The 19,888-nt window shown below is 32.0% G+C and overlaps 1 protein-coding gene across 1 annotated transcript in view; it reads left to right on the top strand.

Moving 5' to 3' along the window:
* The window catches only part of CDH18 (cadherin 18), a 342,030-nt gene that overhangs the window by 292,442 nt on the left and 29,700 nt on the right, over positions 1-19,888 (top strand). The window contains exon 8 of the mRNA XM_063086030.1: positions 11,472-11,593. Within this exon, the coding sequence (XP_062942100.1) occupies positions 11,472-11,593 (122 nt within the window). The remainder of the gene's footprint in view (positions 1-11,471; positions 11,594-19,888) is intronic.

Below are 19,888 nucleotides of genomic sequence, written 5' to 3'. Positions count from 1 at the left end.
AAAGTGTGATGACTTTTGCAGAGGCATCAAGTCACATAAGCAGTATTACACTCACGATATAGTGGAATTACGTTATCACAGAAAGTTCTCTTTTTTTTTTTTTTTTTTTTTAATTTTATTTTGTCGATATACATTGTGGCTGATTATTGCTCCCCATCACCACAACCTCCCTCCCTTCTCCCTCCCCCCTCCCCCCCAACAATGTCCTTTCTGTTTGCTTGTCGTATCAACTTCAAATAATTGTGGTTGTTATATCTTCTTCCCCCCCCCGTTTGTGTGTGTGTGTGTGTGTGTGTGAATTTATATATTAATTTTTAGCTCCCACCAATAAGTGAAAACATGTGGTATTTCTCTTTCTGTGCCTGACTTGTTTCACTTAATATAATTCTCTCAAGGTCCATCCATGTTGTTGCAAATGGCAGTATTTCATTCGTTTTTATAGCTGAGTAGTATTCCATTGTGTAGATGTACCACATTTTAGAAAGTTCTCTTTGAAGTGATTTCCCTTCCCCCACCTCTAAGTCTTAGAATCTACTGGTCTGATGTCTGAGCCTATATTTTATTCTTTTTCTTTTTCAAATGTAATAAAAATAAAATGTAGAATAGTTAAACTCTTTTGATTAATTCTTTTTATGTAGCATACGCTTTTCATATTTGTCCATACCGTTAAATCAATAGGTAATTACTAATTGTCATTTCTTTGCATGTATGTACCACATTTTTTTATTTTTAAAATGAAACTATGGTTTGTTTTCAGTTATTAGCTGTTCTAAATAAAACTGCCATTACAACAGATTTTTGTGAGGACATGCATTTTAATTTCTTTTGTGTAAATAGTTAGATGTGGGAATGTTGGAGTAAATAGTATGTTTAAGTTTGTAAAAACATGCCAAATTGTTGTTTTTGGGGGGTTTTTTTGTTTGTTTTGTTTTGTTTTTTAACGAGCCTATACAATTTTACATTACCACCAGCAGTTGCACTATATTCCTGTTATTGTCAGGGTGTTTTTCCTCTCCCATTCTAATAATTATATAGTGACATCTCATTGTTGTTTCAGTTTGCATTTCATCACAGAGAAGTGATGTTAAAAATATTTTCAAGTGCTTATCTACCATCTGTATTATCTGGTATGGTGAATTTTCTGTTAAGAATTTTGCACAAGTTTATAAAGTTATTTAGATTTTTATTATTTATTTTGAGATTATAATATATTGTGGACATATAACTTTTTTGGATGTGTGTTTTTCAAATATATGAGTATTTGCATATCTGTCTTATATTTTTATCTTCTTAATAAACGAAGGCTTTTAAGATTTTTTTCAAATACTGAAATTTGAGGGGAAATTACAATTTATCTTTCTTCTTTCTTTTAGAGTTCTTGTCTTTTGTGTCTTATCTAATAATTCTTTGCTAAATAGAAAGTAACAAAAAATTTTCCCTATTAGTTTTTATATATTTAAAGTTTGAAGTTTTGTAGTTTGGTCTATGTATTTCATTGACCTGTATTTTGTATATGATGAGAGATAAGGGTCAAGTTTAATTTTCTTTACAGATGAATTTTGAATGGATCCACTATTTGTTAAGTAAATGCTTTCATTTCCTCATTTAATTTGTATAGAAACTTTGTCCATAGATACTTGAGAATTTACGTATTGATCAATGTCTGAACTTTCTCTTCAGTAACACTAATTATGTATGTAAAATCAGTAGCACTTGTCTTGATGACTATGGCTTTATAGTAACACAATATCAGAAAGTGTGAGCTCACCAAATTTCGTTTTTCTTTTTACAAATTTTTTCTTACTACAGGACACATTCTTTTCCATATGAGTTTTATAATAAGCTTGTCAAATTTTTCAACAATGCCAAAATTTTGATTTGTATTACATTGAATCTATAGTTCAGCTTGCAGAGAATGGACAACTTAACAATACTGAATGTCTTATCCATTAGCATGGTATATATTCCCAATTATCTAGGTCCTTTAAAAAATTCTCATAGCAATATTTGTAGAACTCAGAATGCAAATATTCCATGTTTTGTTTCCATATTTTTCATAAACTTGATAGTAATTTTTTATTTATTTTTGTTGTGATAGAAGTAGATGTTAATATTGAACTTGCTTCCTGTGATATTGCTAAACTCTCTTAATAATTCTAATAGTTTTTAAAAAATGTTATTGGACTTAATATAAGTTTTTCTAACTCCATCCATATTGCTGTGAATGGTAATATTTCTTTCTTTTTTATAGCATAAGTCAGGCATAGGAAGAAAAATACCACATGTTCTCACTTATTGTGGGAGCTAAAAATGAATAAATAAATACAGAAACAAACTGGGGGGTGGGGAAGAAGACAAACAATCACAATACCTTGAACTTGTTAAGTCAAGTGAACAGATATGATGTTGATGGATGGGAGGGGAGAGGGACGGGGGAGGCAGGAATCAGTAAAGGGACACGGAAATCAACTACGTTGTGTATTGATCAAATGAAATTAAATTTAAATTTAAAAAGCTGAATTATTTTTAAAAATATTATTGAGTATTTTATAAAATGATCATGCTGACTGTAAAGAAAAAATAATTTCTTACTTTGCAATTGAGATGACTTTTGTTTTATTTTGTTTTGCTAATTACACTAACTATAATCTTCAAGACAATGTTCAGAGGAAGTGCTAAGAGCATATATGCCTACCTTTCTTTTTAGTCTAATCTTTCAGTTAAAGCATTTATTCTTCACTGATAAGAATGATAATAGTTGTAGATTTTTGGTTCATACATTTTTTTCAGATTGAGGAAGTCCTTTGTATTCTTAGTTTGCTGAGTGTTTTTTTTTTTTTTTCTTTTGATGCTTAAAGGTTAAACACCCAGCCTTGCCTTCCTGTGACATACCCCACTTAGTCATGATAGATGCATTATCAAAGTTCAAGGGAATCCTGGGGCCCAGCTTATGTGTCTCTCTTCTTTCAGGAAGCATAGTTTTGCTGTATTGTTTTCCACTGTCTGAGAGCAGCAGCTTCCTATGTTTTGTTCCATGTTATAATTATTTATTACGGTAGGCTAGTCTGGTATCAGCTGCTCTTTTCTCACCAAAACAAGAAGTTTCACTTCTTGAGGTCTATTTCCAAGCCTTTTAAATTTGATATTATGGTTATGTAATTTATTTAAATATCACACAAAAGAATGAGATATATGTTCATAATGAAATCATGATTTGTGTAGTCTAAGTTTAAAGTTTTCTGGAATTGATCAAAGTAATAAAATATGCTGCAATTTAGAAGAAAAATTAGGATATTAACAAAAATCTCAGTAAATTTTATACAAATCACTACTTTTAGTAAATTTAGACCCTTCTGAATGCATCTTCACTTTTTTTTCTTTTCCTGAAATAAATCAATTTGGGGCTTCACAAATGATTCAGTGCATGTGGCTTTTACAAGAATATGGCATTATCTCTAAGAAGCAGCAGATTCGTTCTCAGAGATAAGGCCTTATTCCCACAGTGAGAGATTGGAGATAAGTAAATAATTATGCACTCAAATATTTTAATACAAATGTTTAAAAAATGTATGTATCATTATTTTGTTAATGATCTCCCATATTAACTGTTTTTATTTAATCAACCAAATCATTTTCTGATGCTGATTGTATCTGATACGAAAAACTTTATGATAAGATTTTTCACCCAGAAAAAGGAAAGTAGTGTAAAATTATGATCCATTCTATTAGTGAAGTTCTAGGTAGCATTAAAAGTATGATTTTAAATATAAGTTCAAAGGACAGCATGAGAGTTGATCACAAAATAAATTTGTGTACCCAACAAAGATGTAAGGTAGAAAATTTCACAAGTATTATGGATAAATAGACAAAGATAGAAAATAAATGTTAAAACTATGAGTTATTACAAAAAAGGGAAAATAAATGTTACATTTTTTAGATTCTCTCATATAGTTGAATAGAACAATTGCAACATTTTCATAGAGATAAAAGGCCAATTGTCAATTTATTTTGTAATTAATTACAAATGCTTGCATCATCCCAATGTACTTAATTTCAGTTAGAGGTGACTTATTTTGATTTTACAGTTCTCATTTACAGAAAACAGAAGCACAGTGTTCATTCCTAAGATCAAAGGCACAACATAATTTTTGAAGCTTCCAACTCATGTTACTCTAAGGCAATAATACTAAAAAAAATATAAGAAACTGTTGGAAAATTTATAAATAACTGGGACAAACAATGTCCTATAATAATCAAGGTTCACGTTAAATAATTCACTTCAATCTGGGATTTGTGTGGCAATTATGCGATTAATAGGATTATATATTGTAAACTGACAAAAAATGGATAAATACATTGAATGAATTTTGGATGAAATGTTTCTAAATGCTTTGCAATTTCTGAAAGTTCTGCTACACAGATGTTTGTTTACATTTTATAAATAAAGTGATTGATATTCAAAGGGTAAAATACCAACCCAAGGACTGTGGGAAGTAATATACAGATACACAAAATAACTTGCCAATTTCAGCTAATATCGTTATCTAGAAAACAATTCCAGAGTGCATGCAGGTAGGCTCCAAGCGGCTACTAATCTATGGTAGGTTTTCAGTCCTAATTATCTGGAATCAAAGCTACATTTTTATTCATCATCCTACTTTTAGTAGACAGCAGATGCAAAATTTGGACCAGTAATTACATTAAGTTTGCTCTAGCATTCTGTTTTTTTCATAATTCTTTACCAGTATCTTCTATCGTTGCCCCTTACAGTACATGTACTACATATTGAATCACATCCTCAGTAATGGTAAATTAAGTTCCCTTTCCCACAGGGCACAAAATGGTAGTAGGTCCACAGACAAAATTGGTTTTTTTTGGATCCTGGACACTGTGTTTTATGGAATAGTGATTGTACAATAAAGATATAAAATAATATGGATCAAAATGGAAATACTCTATTTCCATCTAGAAGAATTTGTTTTGTGTACCCAAGTGTGGAATGGGTGCAGGACTTTCCAGTTCTAGAAGACAGCATGAGCCAAGCAGAGGTAGGACAGTGAGAGGTGATGCTTAGTTGTTCTCTATTCATGTTCTTCCACAAGGTATAGTCTTTCCAGAATTTTCTCATACAAAGCATGCTTTTTGACTTCACTGGAGTTTCTTCTACATGCCTGCTCAGAAAAGGATCAGAGAACTATTTACTCAAAAACAAATAACACTGCTAATACCAATAATTAGAGCTAATTAAATTATTGCCTTAGATTTCTAGAAAAGATTGCTATTGTCTGCTCTCAAAATGTGAGCTATAGTAATACACGCAAAAATCAAATATAATATCTAGAATAGAAGGCATATTTATACAGTGGCCATAGTAAGGCAAGAGAAGTGGATCATAACCCTGGCTTTGCCAAGGTCATTTAAACTGTATCAATTTTAATTCTATAACTTATAAAATAAGAATTAAGACCAAAAGTTATCCTACAATTTTAAAATAATGTAATAAACAGATCAAGTAATGATCAATATTATCTTCTAGAAAAAGCTGTAGCATTACCTTTTCATGAGAAGTCAATATAAATATGCAAATATTTAAATCAATATTTAGGTAATTTAAATTTCATATTTACATTTATTTTATCTATATAATAGAAATTGTTTAATATATAAATAAAATATATATAAAAGCATTACATTATTTTAAAATGCTATTATGTTATATATAATGAATAATATTATATGGACAATAAAATATTAAGTGATGGCAATATTATGACATATATGAATCTATTAACAGAATATATTACTCTCAAGTTGTTTTATGACTTTTTTGTATATTTAATATAGCATTCAATATCTACAAAGAAGATATTGCAAATTATAATAATAAACATATTTAACACATCTCTGCACTAAAGAATGAAAGTGCTCAAGCATTGTCCTAAACAATATCTCATTTAGTTTTAAAATAAATTATTCACATATTTACAATATATTATATGCACGTTGTTTGTTTTTTAGCTTTACAGTTTTCCTATACTTAGATACAGTGTTCTGACACATTTCTGACAAGGTTTCAATCAACGTTTTGTTTTTGAGATTGCTCCATATAGTGGTTACATTGTTATTTTTTTCTTTCATATAAATACATCACAGTTATTGTATCCATTCAGCTGTTGATGGATATTTGTATTTTCTTGTTGTTGTTGTTGCCTTTAATTGTACTGATGATGCATGTGTTTAAGAGCATGTCTGCAAGTATAAGCCGGGAAATTGCTGGATATTGGGTGTGAGAATACGCAAGTTACTGTAGGTGGGTTACTTTAACTTACAGTCATTCCTACTGATCTATGTCCAATCCAGTGTGTGGAGAAATCTTGTCAAACTTCTTAACTTAATATTGTGTCAGTCTGGTTTGTGTTCAATGGTCACTTATTTTGATTGATCTGCATTTCTTTCCATTCTAATTAGTTTGAATTTTTTTCATGTTTATTTGCTATTTATAGGATCTATTCTGTTAAATAATTAATTTTTGTCAATTTTTATATTGTGCTATGTTTTTCTTATTGATACAACATATTGTATTATATTTTACAGATACAAATTGTTTGTCAGTCATGTGTGCCACAAATATCTACACTTATTTTGTTAATTTTTTTTCCCCCGCTTTTTGGTATAGTTGGAGAAACTTTTAAAAAGTCACATTTATCAATGCTTCTTTTCATGACTGGTGTATTTTGTGTTTTGAAATTTTTCATGTAACTTAAGTTCATTTCTTAATACTAACATTTTTTCCTAAGGTATATACAATTTTTCCTTCTACATTTAAATCCTTAATTATTTAAAAATGTATTTTTCTGTATATTGTAAGGTCCATATTATTATTATTATTATTATTATTATTATTATTACTATTATTACTATTATTATTATTAATGTTATTATTATTACTGTTATTATTACATGGATAACAAGTTGTACTAAAACAATTTCTTGACTAACCAATATTTACCACATTGATATGTAGTGCCATCATTGCCATATACTGAATTACTATTTATAGTGGGTCTGTGGCTGGGTTCTGTTTTCTGCATCTGTTTTTCTACTCCTGTGACATTGTCACTGTGTATTATGTTCTAATACTGTATTATAAGCCTTGATAAATGGTTGAGCATGTCTCCTTTATTGTTCTTCTTTTTTTATTTATTTATTTATTTATTTATTTATTTATTTTTATTTAATTTATTTATTTATTTATTTTTTTTAATTTTATTATGTCGATATACATTGTGGCTGATTATTGCTCCCCATCACCAAAACCTCCCTCCCTTCTCCCTCCCCCACTCCCCCCCAAAAATGTCCTTTCTGTTTGCTTGTCGTATCAACTTCAAATAATTGTGGTTGTTATATCTTCTCCCCCCCCCCCCCGGTTTGTGTGTGTGTGTGTGTGAATTTATATATTAATTTTTAGCTCCCTCCAGTAAGTGAGAACATGTGGTATTTGTCTTTCTGTGCCTGACTTGTTTCACTTAATATAATTCTCTCAAGGTCCATCCATGTTGTTGCAAATGGCAGTATTTCATTCGTTTTTATAGCTGAGTAGTATTCCATTGTGTAGATGTACCACATTTTCCGTATCCACTCATCTGATGATGGGCATTTGGGCTGGTTCCAACTCTTGGCTATTGTAAAGAGTGCTGCGATGAACATTGGGGAACAGGTATACCTTCGACTTGATGATTTCCATTCCTCTGGGTATATTCCCAACAGTGGGATGGCTGGGTCGTATGGTAGATCTATTTGCAATTGTTTAAGGAACCTCCATACCATTTTCCATAGAGGCTGCACCATTTTGCAGTCCCACCAACAATGTATGAGAGTTCCTTTTTCTCCGCAGCCTCGCCAGCATTTATCGTTCATAGTCTTTTGGATTTTAGCCATCCTAATTGGGGTTAGATGGTATCTCAATGTGGTTTTGATTTGCATTTCCCGGATGCTGAGTGATGTTGAGCATTTTTTCATATGTCTGTTGGCCATTTGGATATCTTCCTTAGAGAAATGCCTACTTAGCTCTTTTGCCCATTTTTTAATTGGGTTGCTTGTTTTCTTCTTGTAAAGTTGTTTGAGTTCCTTATATATTCTGGATATTAATCCTTTGTCAGATGTATATTTTGCAAATATTTTCTCCCACTCTGTTGGTTGTCTTTTAACTCTTTTAATTGTTTCTTTTGCTGTGCAGAAGCTTTTTAGTTTGATATAATCCCAGTTGTTTATTTTTCCTTTGGTTGCCCGTGCTTTTGGGGTCGTATTCATGAAGTCTGGGATTCATCCCAGGGATGCAAGGTTGGTTCAACATACGCAAATCAATAAATGTGATACACCATATTAATAAACTCAAACACAAGGACCATATGATCATCTCTATAGATGCTGAAAAAGCATTTGATAAAGTTCAGCACTCATTCATGACAAAGACCCTCTATAAGTTAGGTATAGAGGGAAAGTATCTCAACATAATTAAAGCCATATATGCCAAATCCACTGCCAATATCATCCTGAATGGGGAAAAGCTGAAAGCTTTTCCTTTAAGAACAGGCACTAGACAAGGATGCCCACTCTCACCACTCCTATTCAACATAGTGTTGGAAGTACTAGCCAGAGCAATCAGAGAAGAGAAGGAAATAAAGGGCATCCAGATTGGAAAAGATGAAGTCAAACTGTCCCTGTTTGCAGATGACATGATCCTATATATCGAACAGCCTAAAACCTCTACAAAAAAACTGTTGGAACTGATAAATGATTTCAGCACAGTAGCAGGATACAAAATCAACACACAAAAATCAGTAGCATTTCTTTTCTCCAATAGTGAACATGCAGAAGGAGAAATCAAGAAAGCCTGCCCATTTACAATAGCCACCAAAAAAATAAAATACTTAGGAATAGAGTTAACCAAGGAGGTGAAAAATCTCTATAATGAGAACTACAAACCACTGCTGAGAGAAATTAGAGAGGATACAAGAAGATGGAAAGATATCCCATGCTCTTGGATTGGAAGAATCAACATAGTGAAAATGTCAATACTACCCAAAGTGATATACAAATTGAATGCAATCCCCATCAAAATTCCAAAGACATTTTTCTCAGAAATGGAAAAAACTATTCAGACATTTATATGGAACAATAAAAGACCACGAATAGCCAAAGCAATGCTCAGCAAAAAAAATAAAGCTGGAGGCATAACACTACCTGACTTTAAGCTATACTACAAAGCTATAATAACCAAAACAGTATGGTACTGGCATAAAAAAAAACAGACACACTGACCAATGGAATAGAATAGAGAATCCAGAAATCAACCCACACACTTACTGCCATCTGATCTTTGACAAAGGCACCAAGCCTATTCACTGGGGAAGGGACTGCCTCTTCAGCAAGTGGTGCTGGGATAACTGGATATCGATATGCAGGAGAATGAAACTAGATCCATACCTCTCACCGTATACTAAAATCAACTCAAAATGGATTAAGGATTTAAATATACACCCTGAGACAATAAAACTTCTTAAAGAAAACATAGGAGAAACACTTCAGGAAATAGGACTGGGCACAGACTTTATTGTTCTTCTTCATACAAGACTGAATAATCTTAGTGTTTAAAAATTTTAGAATCAGCTTTCAATTGCTATGAACAACCCTCATTAGCTTTGTTTAAAATTACATTGAATACACGCATCAATCTGGAGAGGCCAGTCTATGATAGTTTGTCTCCTGAACCTCAGACAATATAGCTCTTAACATCTATAGCTCTTCTTTGATGAAATTCAATAGTGTTCTGCATACGGGTCTTTCACATAATTTGTTAAATTTATTCCTAGTTTCCTTTAGCTTTTGTTAATTAATTAGTTTAATTTTTTTACCATTAAGAATAATGTATGCTGTAATTTTGGTTGTTTTGTTTGTTTTTAAAATATATGGACATTGCATTTCATTTTTTTTTCTGTCTGTTTTTGAGTGATTATATATGTGTGTTTTTATTCTACCTTTAATGCATAAACTTTGTGGATAACGTCTATAATTTTAATAATTTCCTTTCTCTTCCTTCCTCTTTTCCTTCCTTCTTTCCTTACTTCTTTCATTGCTGAGCTAAATAAACATTACTGGCAATAAATTTGTCAAGATAGATATTTTTTTAATACCTCAGTACAGTGAGTTTCCTATTAATTTGTTTAGCCTATTGACACCCAATCTCTCTCAAGAATGGGGATGTCTTGTGTTTGTATCAAAGTTTTACAAGCTAAAGAAAACAAGTTGTGGAGTACTTTTTCCTTGCCTCTGAAAAAAGCAACGTTCACAACACTAAAATTATCCATTTCTTTAACTTTAGATAAAACTATCTGGGCCAAATTTCGTTTTGAAATATATTTTTTTAACTAAGAATTTATTTTTTTTATCATACTGCTTTACTTAGATTTTCTATTTCTTTCAGAGCCACTTGTCAGACCTCTTAATCTATTGATTTTCTTACTACTTTTAATGTCTTCTGTACAAATATTTATATCCCCTTTTAAAAATATGGTTAGTTTTGTCCATCCTATATTGTACTTTAATACATTTCTCTAAATTTTATGTCTTTTTTTATTTCTTAATGAGTTAGTCTTTTGTTACCATTTCAATTTCGGATTTTTGTCAAGGGATGACAGACAGCAATGAAAGAGGAAGTGAAAGAGAGTGAGAGAGAGATTGATTTAATTTTCCCATTATGAATTCCAAATCTCTAGCTTTGATTTGTGAAATAAACCAAACATTTGCCTTTTCCTTACACCTCATAATTAATAAACGTATGGAAAAATGAGAAGACTGAGCTTAAGACATATTTTAAAGTACTGAATATAACAATTTGATCTCTGTCAGAGTTATATGTGTGTTCCATGCTAAATTTGATTTAAATTATTCTTTATTTTTTCCACAAGTGTGACTTAACATCACACATTGCATATGTTCTCTTATAAGATGAATCTGATCATTTGTGTAAGGAATTTTACTTTGTATTCCCTCTGAGTTTATGTAGATTTGGAACTTTGAACCTTTTAAGGATTTTGTGATTTTTTTTTTTTTTACCAACTGCTGAGCTTTTCTTAGATTAATGATGAAACCAATTGTTCATCCCTTAGACTCTGACAGCATACAATGAGTTCTGACAACTTTCTCCCACTCCAGTTCCTGAATAACATGTAATTTCCTTGATATGACAAAATATCATTTTAGCATTCATGTCATGCCTTGGTGTTCATTTTTCATTTTTCTGTAAGTTAATGAGTTCTAGCAAAGAGTGCCTTCATAAAGTTGTCTTTTGTCAAAAGTCCCATTACAGCATAGGGAACTAGTGACAAGCTACAGTGTTAAGGAGATTTGTTTTTAACCAAGCATCTAATGTATGCATGTAAATACTAAATACGTCCCTGTGTGTTTTGCAGACAATCCTGGTTTGCTGAGCCATGTCACAGTGGGTATTAGAGTTCTGGATGTCAATGACAATCCACCTGAACTTGCCAGGGAATATGATATTGTTGTCTGTGAAAATTCTAAGCCTGGCCAGGTAAGTTAATTGTTTCCTTCCTATCATCTGAATGGAAGAAAAACAAGCAGCTTTATTTCTATTATTCTTAGGTATAATCTCCCAAATCCCCCTGGGTAATTTGTGTACTCAGTGAACATAATTTTATAAAGCTTTATATTAAGTACCAAAATAGATTTTCTTTGAGAATCATAAAAAAGAAATTTTCTCCGGATCCGAAATGTAACGAAGAAAAATGAACTCATTTATGCATGATGCATTCATCATGCCAATAAAATTATATTGAATGATTTGTGTACAGCCCTGCATTAAGTGAGGAGGAAACAGTGAACTTTCCTATCCTAATAAAGCTTAGAGACTAGATTGGGGAGGAGGGACTACCTTTGTCTGAGAGAGTGTCATATGAATGATGATTGAGTAACGTTGGGAAAAGATGATAAACTAAAAGATAAACTGTTAACAATATGAAGACTGTGTATGCATATTAATGGGGTGGGGAGAGTGCAGGGAGACGAGCTTGGACATAGGACATGGGGCTGAATGTTCACTTAGGAGGCATGCAATTAAGATAGGATGGCAACTCTGAAGGGAGGCTATTGGTGCTGTGGCACATAGAGCAAGTGGGAGACTGTAAGGGGATATGCATTCGTCTTCTCTGATGTGTAACAAATCCCACAAAATCTGCACCTTAAAGAAAAGCATGTGTATTATCTCACAGTTTTGTATGTCGACATCTGTGTATGTTTTAGATGGGTCTTTGCAGGGGTCTCCCAAGACTATAATCAAACTCACTCATGGCTTGGTGATTCATCTCTTCCAAGCTCACGTGATGGTTGGCCGCATTCAGTTTCTTTCAGCTATGGGCCTTAGAGCTTCAGGACTTTCCTTAGCTCCTCAGGGCTTCCTGCAGTTCTGAGAAACCACCCACAACTGCTTGCCACATAGGCTTCCTCAATATGATCACTTAGTTCATAAAACAGCGAAGGGGAATATCACTAGTGAGTCTGCTAGCAAAACACTCTTGTACAACGTGATGTAATCAAGTGAGTAATGCATTAACCCTTTTGCTGTATTCTGTTTATCAGAACTGAGGCACACATAGTACCCACACTTAAGGAGAAGGAAATACAGGAAGGCATGTACCTTAAAGGAAGGGCACCTTAAAATCTGTCTGCCACAGATGAATCCAGAGAGGGAGAAAAGGCCTAGGTCCAGCTGAGTCAGAAAGACTGTTACTGACTTTCGTAAGCCAGAATGAGTATGTCTTGTAAAATTACTTTAAGTCATTTTGAAGCTTGTGATGAAACTATAGTCCTGAGAAACATTTCCTTGTGTATTTGTCTATAAGGGACAATGAATAGTGGCTTACTAAAATAATCATTGCTTATGTATTTTTAATACTGCCAGGAGAAATATATATATATATATACATATGCATATACACATACATATATAATGTTTATATAGACATATAGTCACATATATAAATGGTTGGCTCTTTTTTATATAAGTTTTAACATGTTTGGTGATATTAAAAGAAAAACTTTAGGTACAATAAATTTAACACTTTATTTGAGCAAAGAACAACTTATGAATCAGGCAGCACTCAGAACCAGAAGAGGTTTAGAGAGCTCTGCCCAGCAATGTGAACAGAAGCTTTTATAAGCTAAACATAGAAACAAAGTAGAAAAACCACCTGATTGGCTACAGCTGGGCAATTGCCTTATTTAGTTATGATCTGATCAGCTGCCTGCCTGTGATTGGTTGAAGCTTGGCTCTTTGTGATTGCCTGAAGCCCAGCTAGCTGTTTACTAAAAACATACTCCTAAATTAGGTTTCAATTTATTTATGGACTAAATTAAGTTGCAGTTTGTTACATAGGAACTCAACATACAAAGACAGCCTCAGTCTAATGACTTCCTGCTTATTTATTGTTTTCTTTTATTGGTTATGAGTATTCATGGGGTACAAAGCTGACTGTCGTCACTTGTGCCCAAGATGTGATGGCCAGATCCATACTGGCAGCATGCTCATTACCACAAATTTCATGCTTACTTAATTTAACATTGCATGTAAGAAAATTTTAAAAGTCCTCAGAACCATGCCCCTGACCACTATTGTTAATCGACTCACTATGGCATGGTCCTACACTCTAATCTCCTCCCCAAGGCCTCAACTTTCAATTATCATAATAGGTTTTCCCACCCTCCCAAACAGCCACAGTGGGGGCCAAGTTTCTAATACAAAAAACTTTGGGGACACAATTCAAGCTTCAATGAGTTTGGGGGTCACATTCAATCCACTATACCATGTAACTAAAATGCTAATAGAAGTTGGAATTAAAAAAAATACATAATCCCAAAGAATTATAAATGTATAAAGTTTCATTTCCTGACTTAAAAAATGTTCCTTAACTATAAAATAACTCACAAAATTTTTGTGTGTGATTTTCTGTATTTTAAAATACAACAATACAACTACATACCTTAAAGATATCAAAAGCCAATAGTACATTATAATAAATAACCTTACACCAACACTTAAAATTTAGATATGATGCACACATTTTTAGAAAAATAAAATCTGTCAAAACTGACACAAGAATAAAAAATGATTAATCCTCTATTCATTAAATGCATTGAATATGTAAATATAAATCTTCCCCCAAAGAAATTCTATCTTCATGGCTTTAATGGTGAATTCTACTAAAATTTTAGGGAAATTATTACAGCAATTAAAGAAAGTATTCAAGAGATTAGGAAAAAGGAAATAATTTTTCTATTCATTTTATGATGATAACAAAACCTTAATATCAAAAGTCAAGGATTTTAATTTGAATTATAGCTATTCTAAGTTGTGACCATAGATACAATTAACACAAATATAATACTTGCAAATTAAATAAAGTAGAAAAAAGTAATACTTTAAAATGGGAGAAGAAATATCAAAATTTGCTTCAACAGGTGAATCCAAAGAATTTGACGACATTTAACATCCATTAATAACAACAAAGATAATGCTACTGTTCACTGGTAGAATTTGTTTAATAAAATTAACACATTTGCTAAATGTAAGGTCGACATAAGCATATTATTTATATTTCTTCATACCACAGACATTAGAAAATAATGTTTAAACACTATACCATTTAATAGCACATTAAAAAATAAAACACCTAAGAATAAATGTTATCACAATCACTTCTCTAAATGGTGATCCTTAAAACTTAGTTTCTTTCCCTGAATGAATAATTTTTTTTTTTATTTTTTATTTTTTTGGTTTGTAGGTTACTCAGAGATCTAAAACTTGGTAAATTCAAAGTATTGATTTGAGATATGATATAAAAAATCAAGCATAAACTGATGTTCACATCAGACATTACTGGGCTTTGTCTGACAAACTATATTTTTTAAAAAAATTATTTAAATAAGCAAATAAATTATCTTTTAAAATCTCAAGATCATTTCGAAGCTTCAAGGTTACAGTATGTTTTAGTACTATGGTGCAATATATAATTGATAAACACAATAATGCACTGAACTTTCAGGAGAGAACAGAGCTGTGGTTATTAGAGTGGGCAGGGGAGTGGGGGAGCAAAGTTAGGGAGAAATTTGTTAATGGACACAAACAATGGGCAGGTTTTGTAATAACAAATATACAAACTATCCTGATTTGATTATCACATATTATACACAAATACAGCTAGTCAACTCTGTACCCTACAAATATGTATAATCGATTATATTTCAATAAAAAATAATCAAGGTCATTTCAAAGCTTCAGGTATAAAGTATGTTCTCGGACTATGGCATAACACACACTTGCCAGATCATAGCAGTTTTTGTAGGCTACTAAAATTTTGGTCAAATGATACCTAGCCCTTGCTCTTGGTATCATTTGATCATTTGATACTTTTTTCTGTGTATTTGAACACGTGCTTCCAAATTTAAAATTCTGGTCTTGCTTTTCTGGCCTGTAAAATTGCCTTTTTCTGTCACCCTCTCATATTGCCCACTTCTGCTCATGTGATAGTTCACTCAGCCATTCTTGCTGGGACACTTTCCACTCTCGATATCACATTACTAGCCCAAGCCCTCTGTTTGATCCTCTGCATTGACCACAAAAGCTCTGCAGCATTTCTAAGAAGTGGTTTTATATAACATTGACAAGTGCTTTCTTCATCTCTAAAATGAAGACAACTGTCAGATTTTCAGAGCCCTTCCAATGCTGAGACTCTATGAGTATATGACTAGGTAAGTCTCACTTTCCTTTAAATATGAATCACCTTATTCTCGCATGAAAATCCATTAATACATACTCTTTGGGAGGTCTGAATCTGTGGCAACCTGTTATTTCTTTGTTGGGTCCCATTAACAATTTACATATTATTCCTCCTTTCTTTACATATTTGTTACTGATTTTCAGAAAGTAATAGCTAGACTGAACAGCCATAAGTTATAATGTGTTTTGATGAAATTTTGTGGTGACTTCCTTTCATTCGTTAAAAATTATTTATTTATCCACCATTGCTGGATTTAACAATGTATGATTTTAGATGTGATTTTAAGATAATTGGAATCTTTATATTGTTGCCTGAGCACTTGTTTTCAATTTTGTCACCAAAATAAATTTAAACTTTAAGTGAGGGGAGAAAAAAAAATCATTAAATGTTGCTTGTGGTACCCATATTTAAACAAATCATTACCAATATATGTGGCCTATCTATGTGATTAAGCCATTGCAGAGGAAGATGGTCTGAATTTTTCTATTGTTTAACTTTGTAGTCTTTGGCTGTCTTAATCTTATATTGATAACACTTCTGAAGGAATTCCATATGTTCTGATACAGAGTTGGAATAAGGAACATTATTTAAATAATAATTTATAAAATAAGTTTTCTGAAACATATTTGTATTGCCTAGCACCTAGCTGTATAACAGTTTCTCTTTCTATGGCAATTGCTTTTAGTATTACAGATATTTCTATTATTGATGCTGTGCATCTAAATATATTAGTGTGTTGCTATGGAAAAGAGATTGGCCTTTATGGCAATTTAAACCACATGCAACAACAGAGTTCTGGTCAATTTAGGTATCAGTATAAACTGCAACAATATAGTTCTCTGACTTAATATATTTTCCTGCTCTGAAAAAAAAAAAAAAATCTTTTAAGTACATTGCCTGAAAAACTGTTAAAAAGAAAATCATGATCATGCATGCCTGAAATTTGAGGTCAGTTCTCAAAGTAGACTGAATTTGAAAGGTTTTAAATGTGCCTAAACTAGAAACTTTGAGAAAAAAAAGGAAGCACTTTCTTATTCATATTGAATTTTCTGTGTTCTTTTTAGTTTTCATTGGAAGTAAACTTACAGAACATCACACATTAAAAAAAGGATTTTATTACATAACATTAGTCTATGTCCCCATCACATGCAGTTATTAACTGTATCACTTTGTATAAAAAAAGTCAGTAGTTTTCATAGTGTGTCAAAGATCAAGCCTATTTAACTTACAAGAACTGATATTATCAAATATCAATTACTAAATCTATGCAGATTCTATTTAAGATTATGTTATGAAGCAAACTCTTTGATTAATTTAAATAAGATGCTGTTTCTACATTCGAATTTCCTTTCTAATTAAAATGCTTCAGGTTAATTCATTTATCAAAAAGAACACTATGGTATTGGTATAAATTTATGACACTGACTTTTTTCTTCCTAATGCAGTATTTTAGCAGTAATAGACCATGGAAAATAAATTTTACAAAGTAAATACATTTATTTGTGAATAGCATCAAACAATGTTTTGGTAATTATTTATAAATAACACCTATCAATACGCTTTTTGTCTGCCTTTGCTCTTGAAAGGTAGACTAAATTTGTGACTCTGTCTCATATCTTTCAAAACAATCAAACATTTTATGCTAATTAGATTGTGAGTATGTAATAGAGAACATTTGGGTTCAGTTAGAAGGAATAAGGATCAAAGAAGAAATTGTTAGGATTTTATGTTACAGCCAATTGCACAGAAAGCACAGGTATCACTGTGTGTATAAATCACAACTCTGACAATGGGCAGATAATATTGATGATGGAGGCCTAGCAATTATCTAGATATCTAACAGAAGCTTAAATCTTCTGTAAATCGTGAACATGTTAACTTCTCAGCTATGTTTTCTAGTGAAAGTTTGAGGTAACAAGGAATGCAAATCCTATTTCATAGTGAAAGAGAAAAGATGATTTTTAAAACAGAAAATTTGAATATGCCATCTCAGATTAAAAGAATATTCCAGAATTCTGGGCAAAAACAGACCAACATTCTATGGTTTGGGAAACATTTTCTAGAAATATTATGGGTAAAATTTAAGCATAGAGATGCATGATCAACAATTCTATAAGAATTCAAGATGAATGGGACACTCTTAAACAAAGTGTGACAATCAGCTTATCATTTGCTGTATGGATGAGATTGGAAGTTCTCTTTCCAAAGAAAATACTTTGCCATAAGTGAACTTCCTGTTAAGTGTAGATTTGAAATTACCTTATAAAAATGAAAGGGACACTTTACTAAAGATTACAGAAAAATGGTAAACACAATACAGTATGAATTATATGAGAGTTTAACAAGTAGAATAACCTCATGTTTTTAGAAATACTAAGAAAACATTAAAATAATAAATAAGCTAACTTTGAAATGAACAGAAAAGAAAATGAAAATCCCACAGTAGTGATAACAGCGAACATAAAATAGCTAAGTTGATTTAAATGGTTCTCCACCAATCCTCTCCAAAATTATATGAGGGTACTTTAAAAAGTATATGAAAAATAGAATTAAAAGGTAATGCAAATTTTTCCATGATCTTTTTGAAATACCATTGTATTTTGGGGTAAGGAGTAAACTTGCAAATGCATTAGTATGTTATGTGCTATCATAGAGAAAATAGGATCACAAACTGAAGAATCACAAGGAATGAAGAATAGGGGTAAGAGGACGGGTATTTTCAAAAAAGGAAAAAAGCAGGAGGTAACTTTATGTGTGTGTTGGGGTTGGGGAGCATGTGATGCCTGCTTTAAATACTTGTACTTATTAAACCTGAAATCAATTTTGAAAATTTAATATTGTTTTTACATTGATTTTGTATTAAGTAACTGGTGTATAGAGAATGAAGATGTCTTCCTACACAGCACTCTGGACTCCATTTGAAGCTTTCTGTGCACTTGAGAAAAATGGTCAGATTGCTTCTGATTATCCTCCAATTCATTCTCCTACTCAGCCAAGACCCAAAGCAAGGGGAAAATTTTCTATCCTGAGACTAGTACTTAAAATGAAAGAAGAAATAAAAAATAATCAAATATGACATTTTCAGCTCATTAATAAATAATATGGAGGTAAATAAAGTAGAGAAGAGGAAAAGAGACTTCTCTGGTGATGTGGGCTGGGGCTACACAGGATCTCTTGCTGAGAAAGCACACTTTGAGCTGTGATGGAAAGGATGTAAGAATGAGCTGTGTGAACGTAAGAGTATGCAGGAAGTTGATCCTGTCTAAATCCTGAAGCATTTTCTTCACTGTCACTCAGAAAAACACATGATTTTCTGATATTACTCTCACTGAACACTTCACTCAGCATTTTTATATCTTCCTCATCTCTCTGACCAGCTAATGGGATGAGTACATGGAGAGGAATTTCAGCTTAAACTGTTATAACTTTGGTGAATTATTTGACTTGTAAAATATTGAAATTAGGTAAATTTGTGTAAAATATTCTTAGAAATAGTATCAGTTTTTGAAATGGACATATTATATTTCTTAACAGATAATACTATTGTTATGGCTCTTTTTCCCTCTGTTTTTATTTTTTTCTAAGAAAGAGCTAAAAATAGGACACCTAATATTGGGATAATAATTTTTAAAAGAGGAAATTGTCATTTTGTTTATGTGTTTCTACTTTTAGTTTTTTAAGAGTGTAATGGCCACGGCTATTGGAGTTTGTGTTTTGCTCTTGGGCTGCGTGGAATATTTACTTATATATTCTAACTTACTCTGCTCTGTAATGTGTATTAAGTCCAGATGTTAGAATTGCTTTCTTTCCTTTACTAAAGGTGAGAAGTTATCAGTAAAACACTGAGGGATCTGATTTGGCCTCTGCCGCTGTTTTAGAGATTTGTGGCATATCACAATCCTTCTGGGACTCATATTCCTCATCTATAAAATGCAGAGGCTGGATCATGATATCAAAGGCCCCTTCAAACAGTTACAAAAAAGTAAAAATCCACTGCTATGGCATTTACTGACTGAGACCAATGTACGCTGCAA

The sequence above is a fragment of the Cynocephalus volans genome, chromosome 2 (genome assembly GCF_027409185.1).
Source record: "Cynocephalus volans isolate mCynVol1 chromosome 2, mCynVol1.pri, whole genome shotgun sequence".
In the NCBI taxonomy this organism is placed as follows: domain Eukaryota; kingdom Metazoa; phylum Chordata; class Mammalia; order Dermoptera; family Cynocephalidae; genus Cynocephalus; species Cynocephalus volans.
This window is presented reverse-complemented; position numbering and strand designations above follow the sequence as displayed.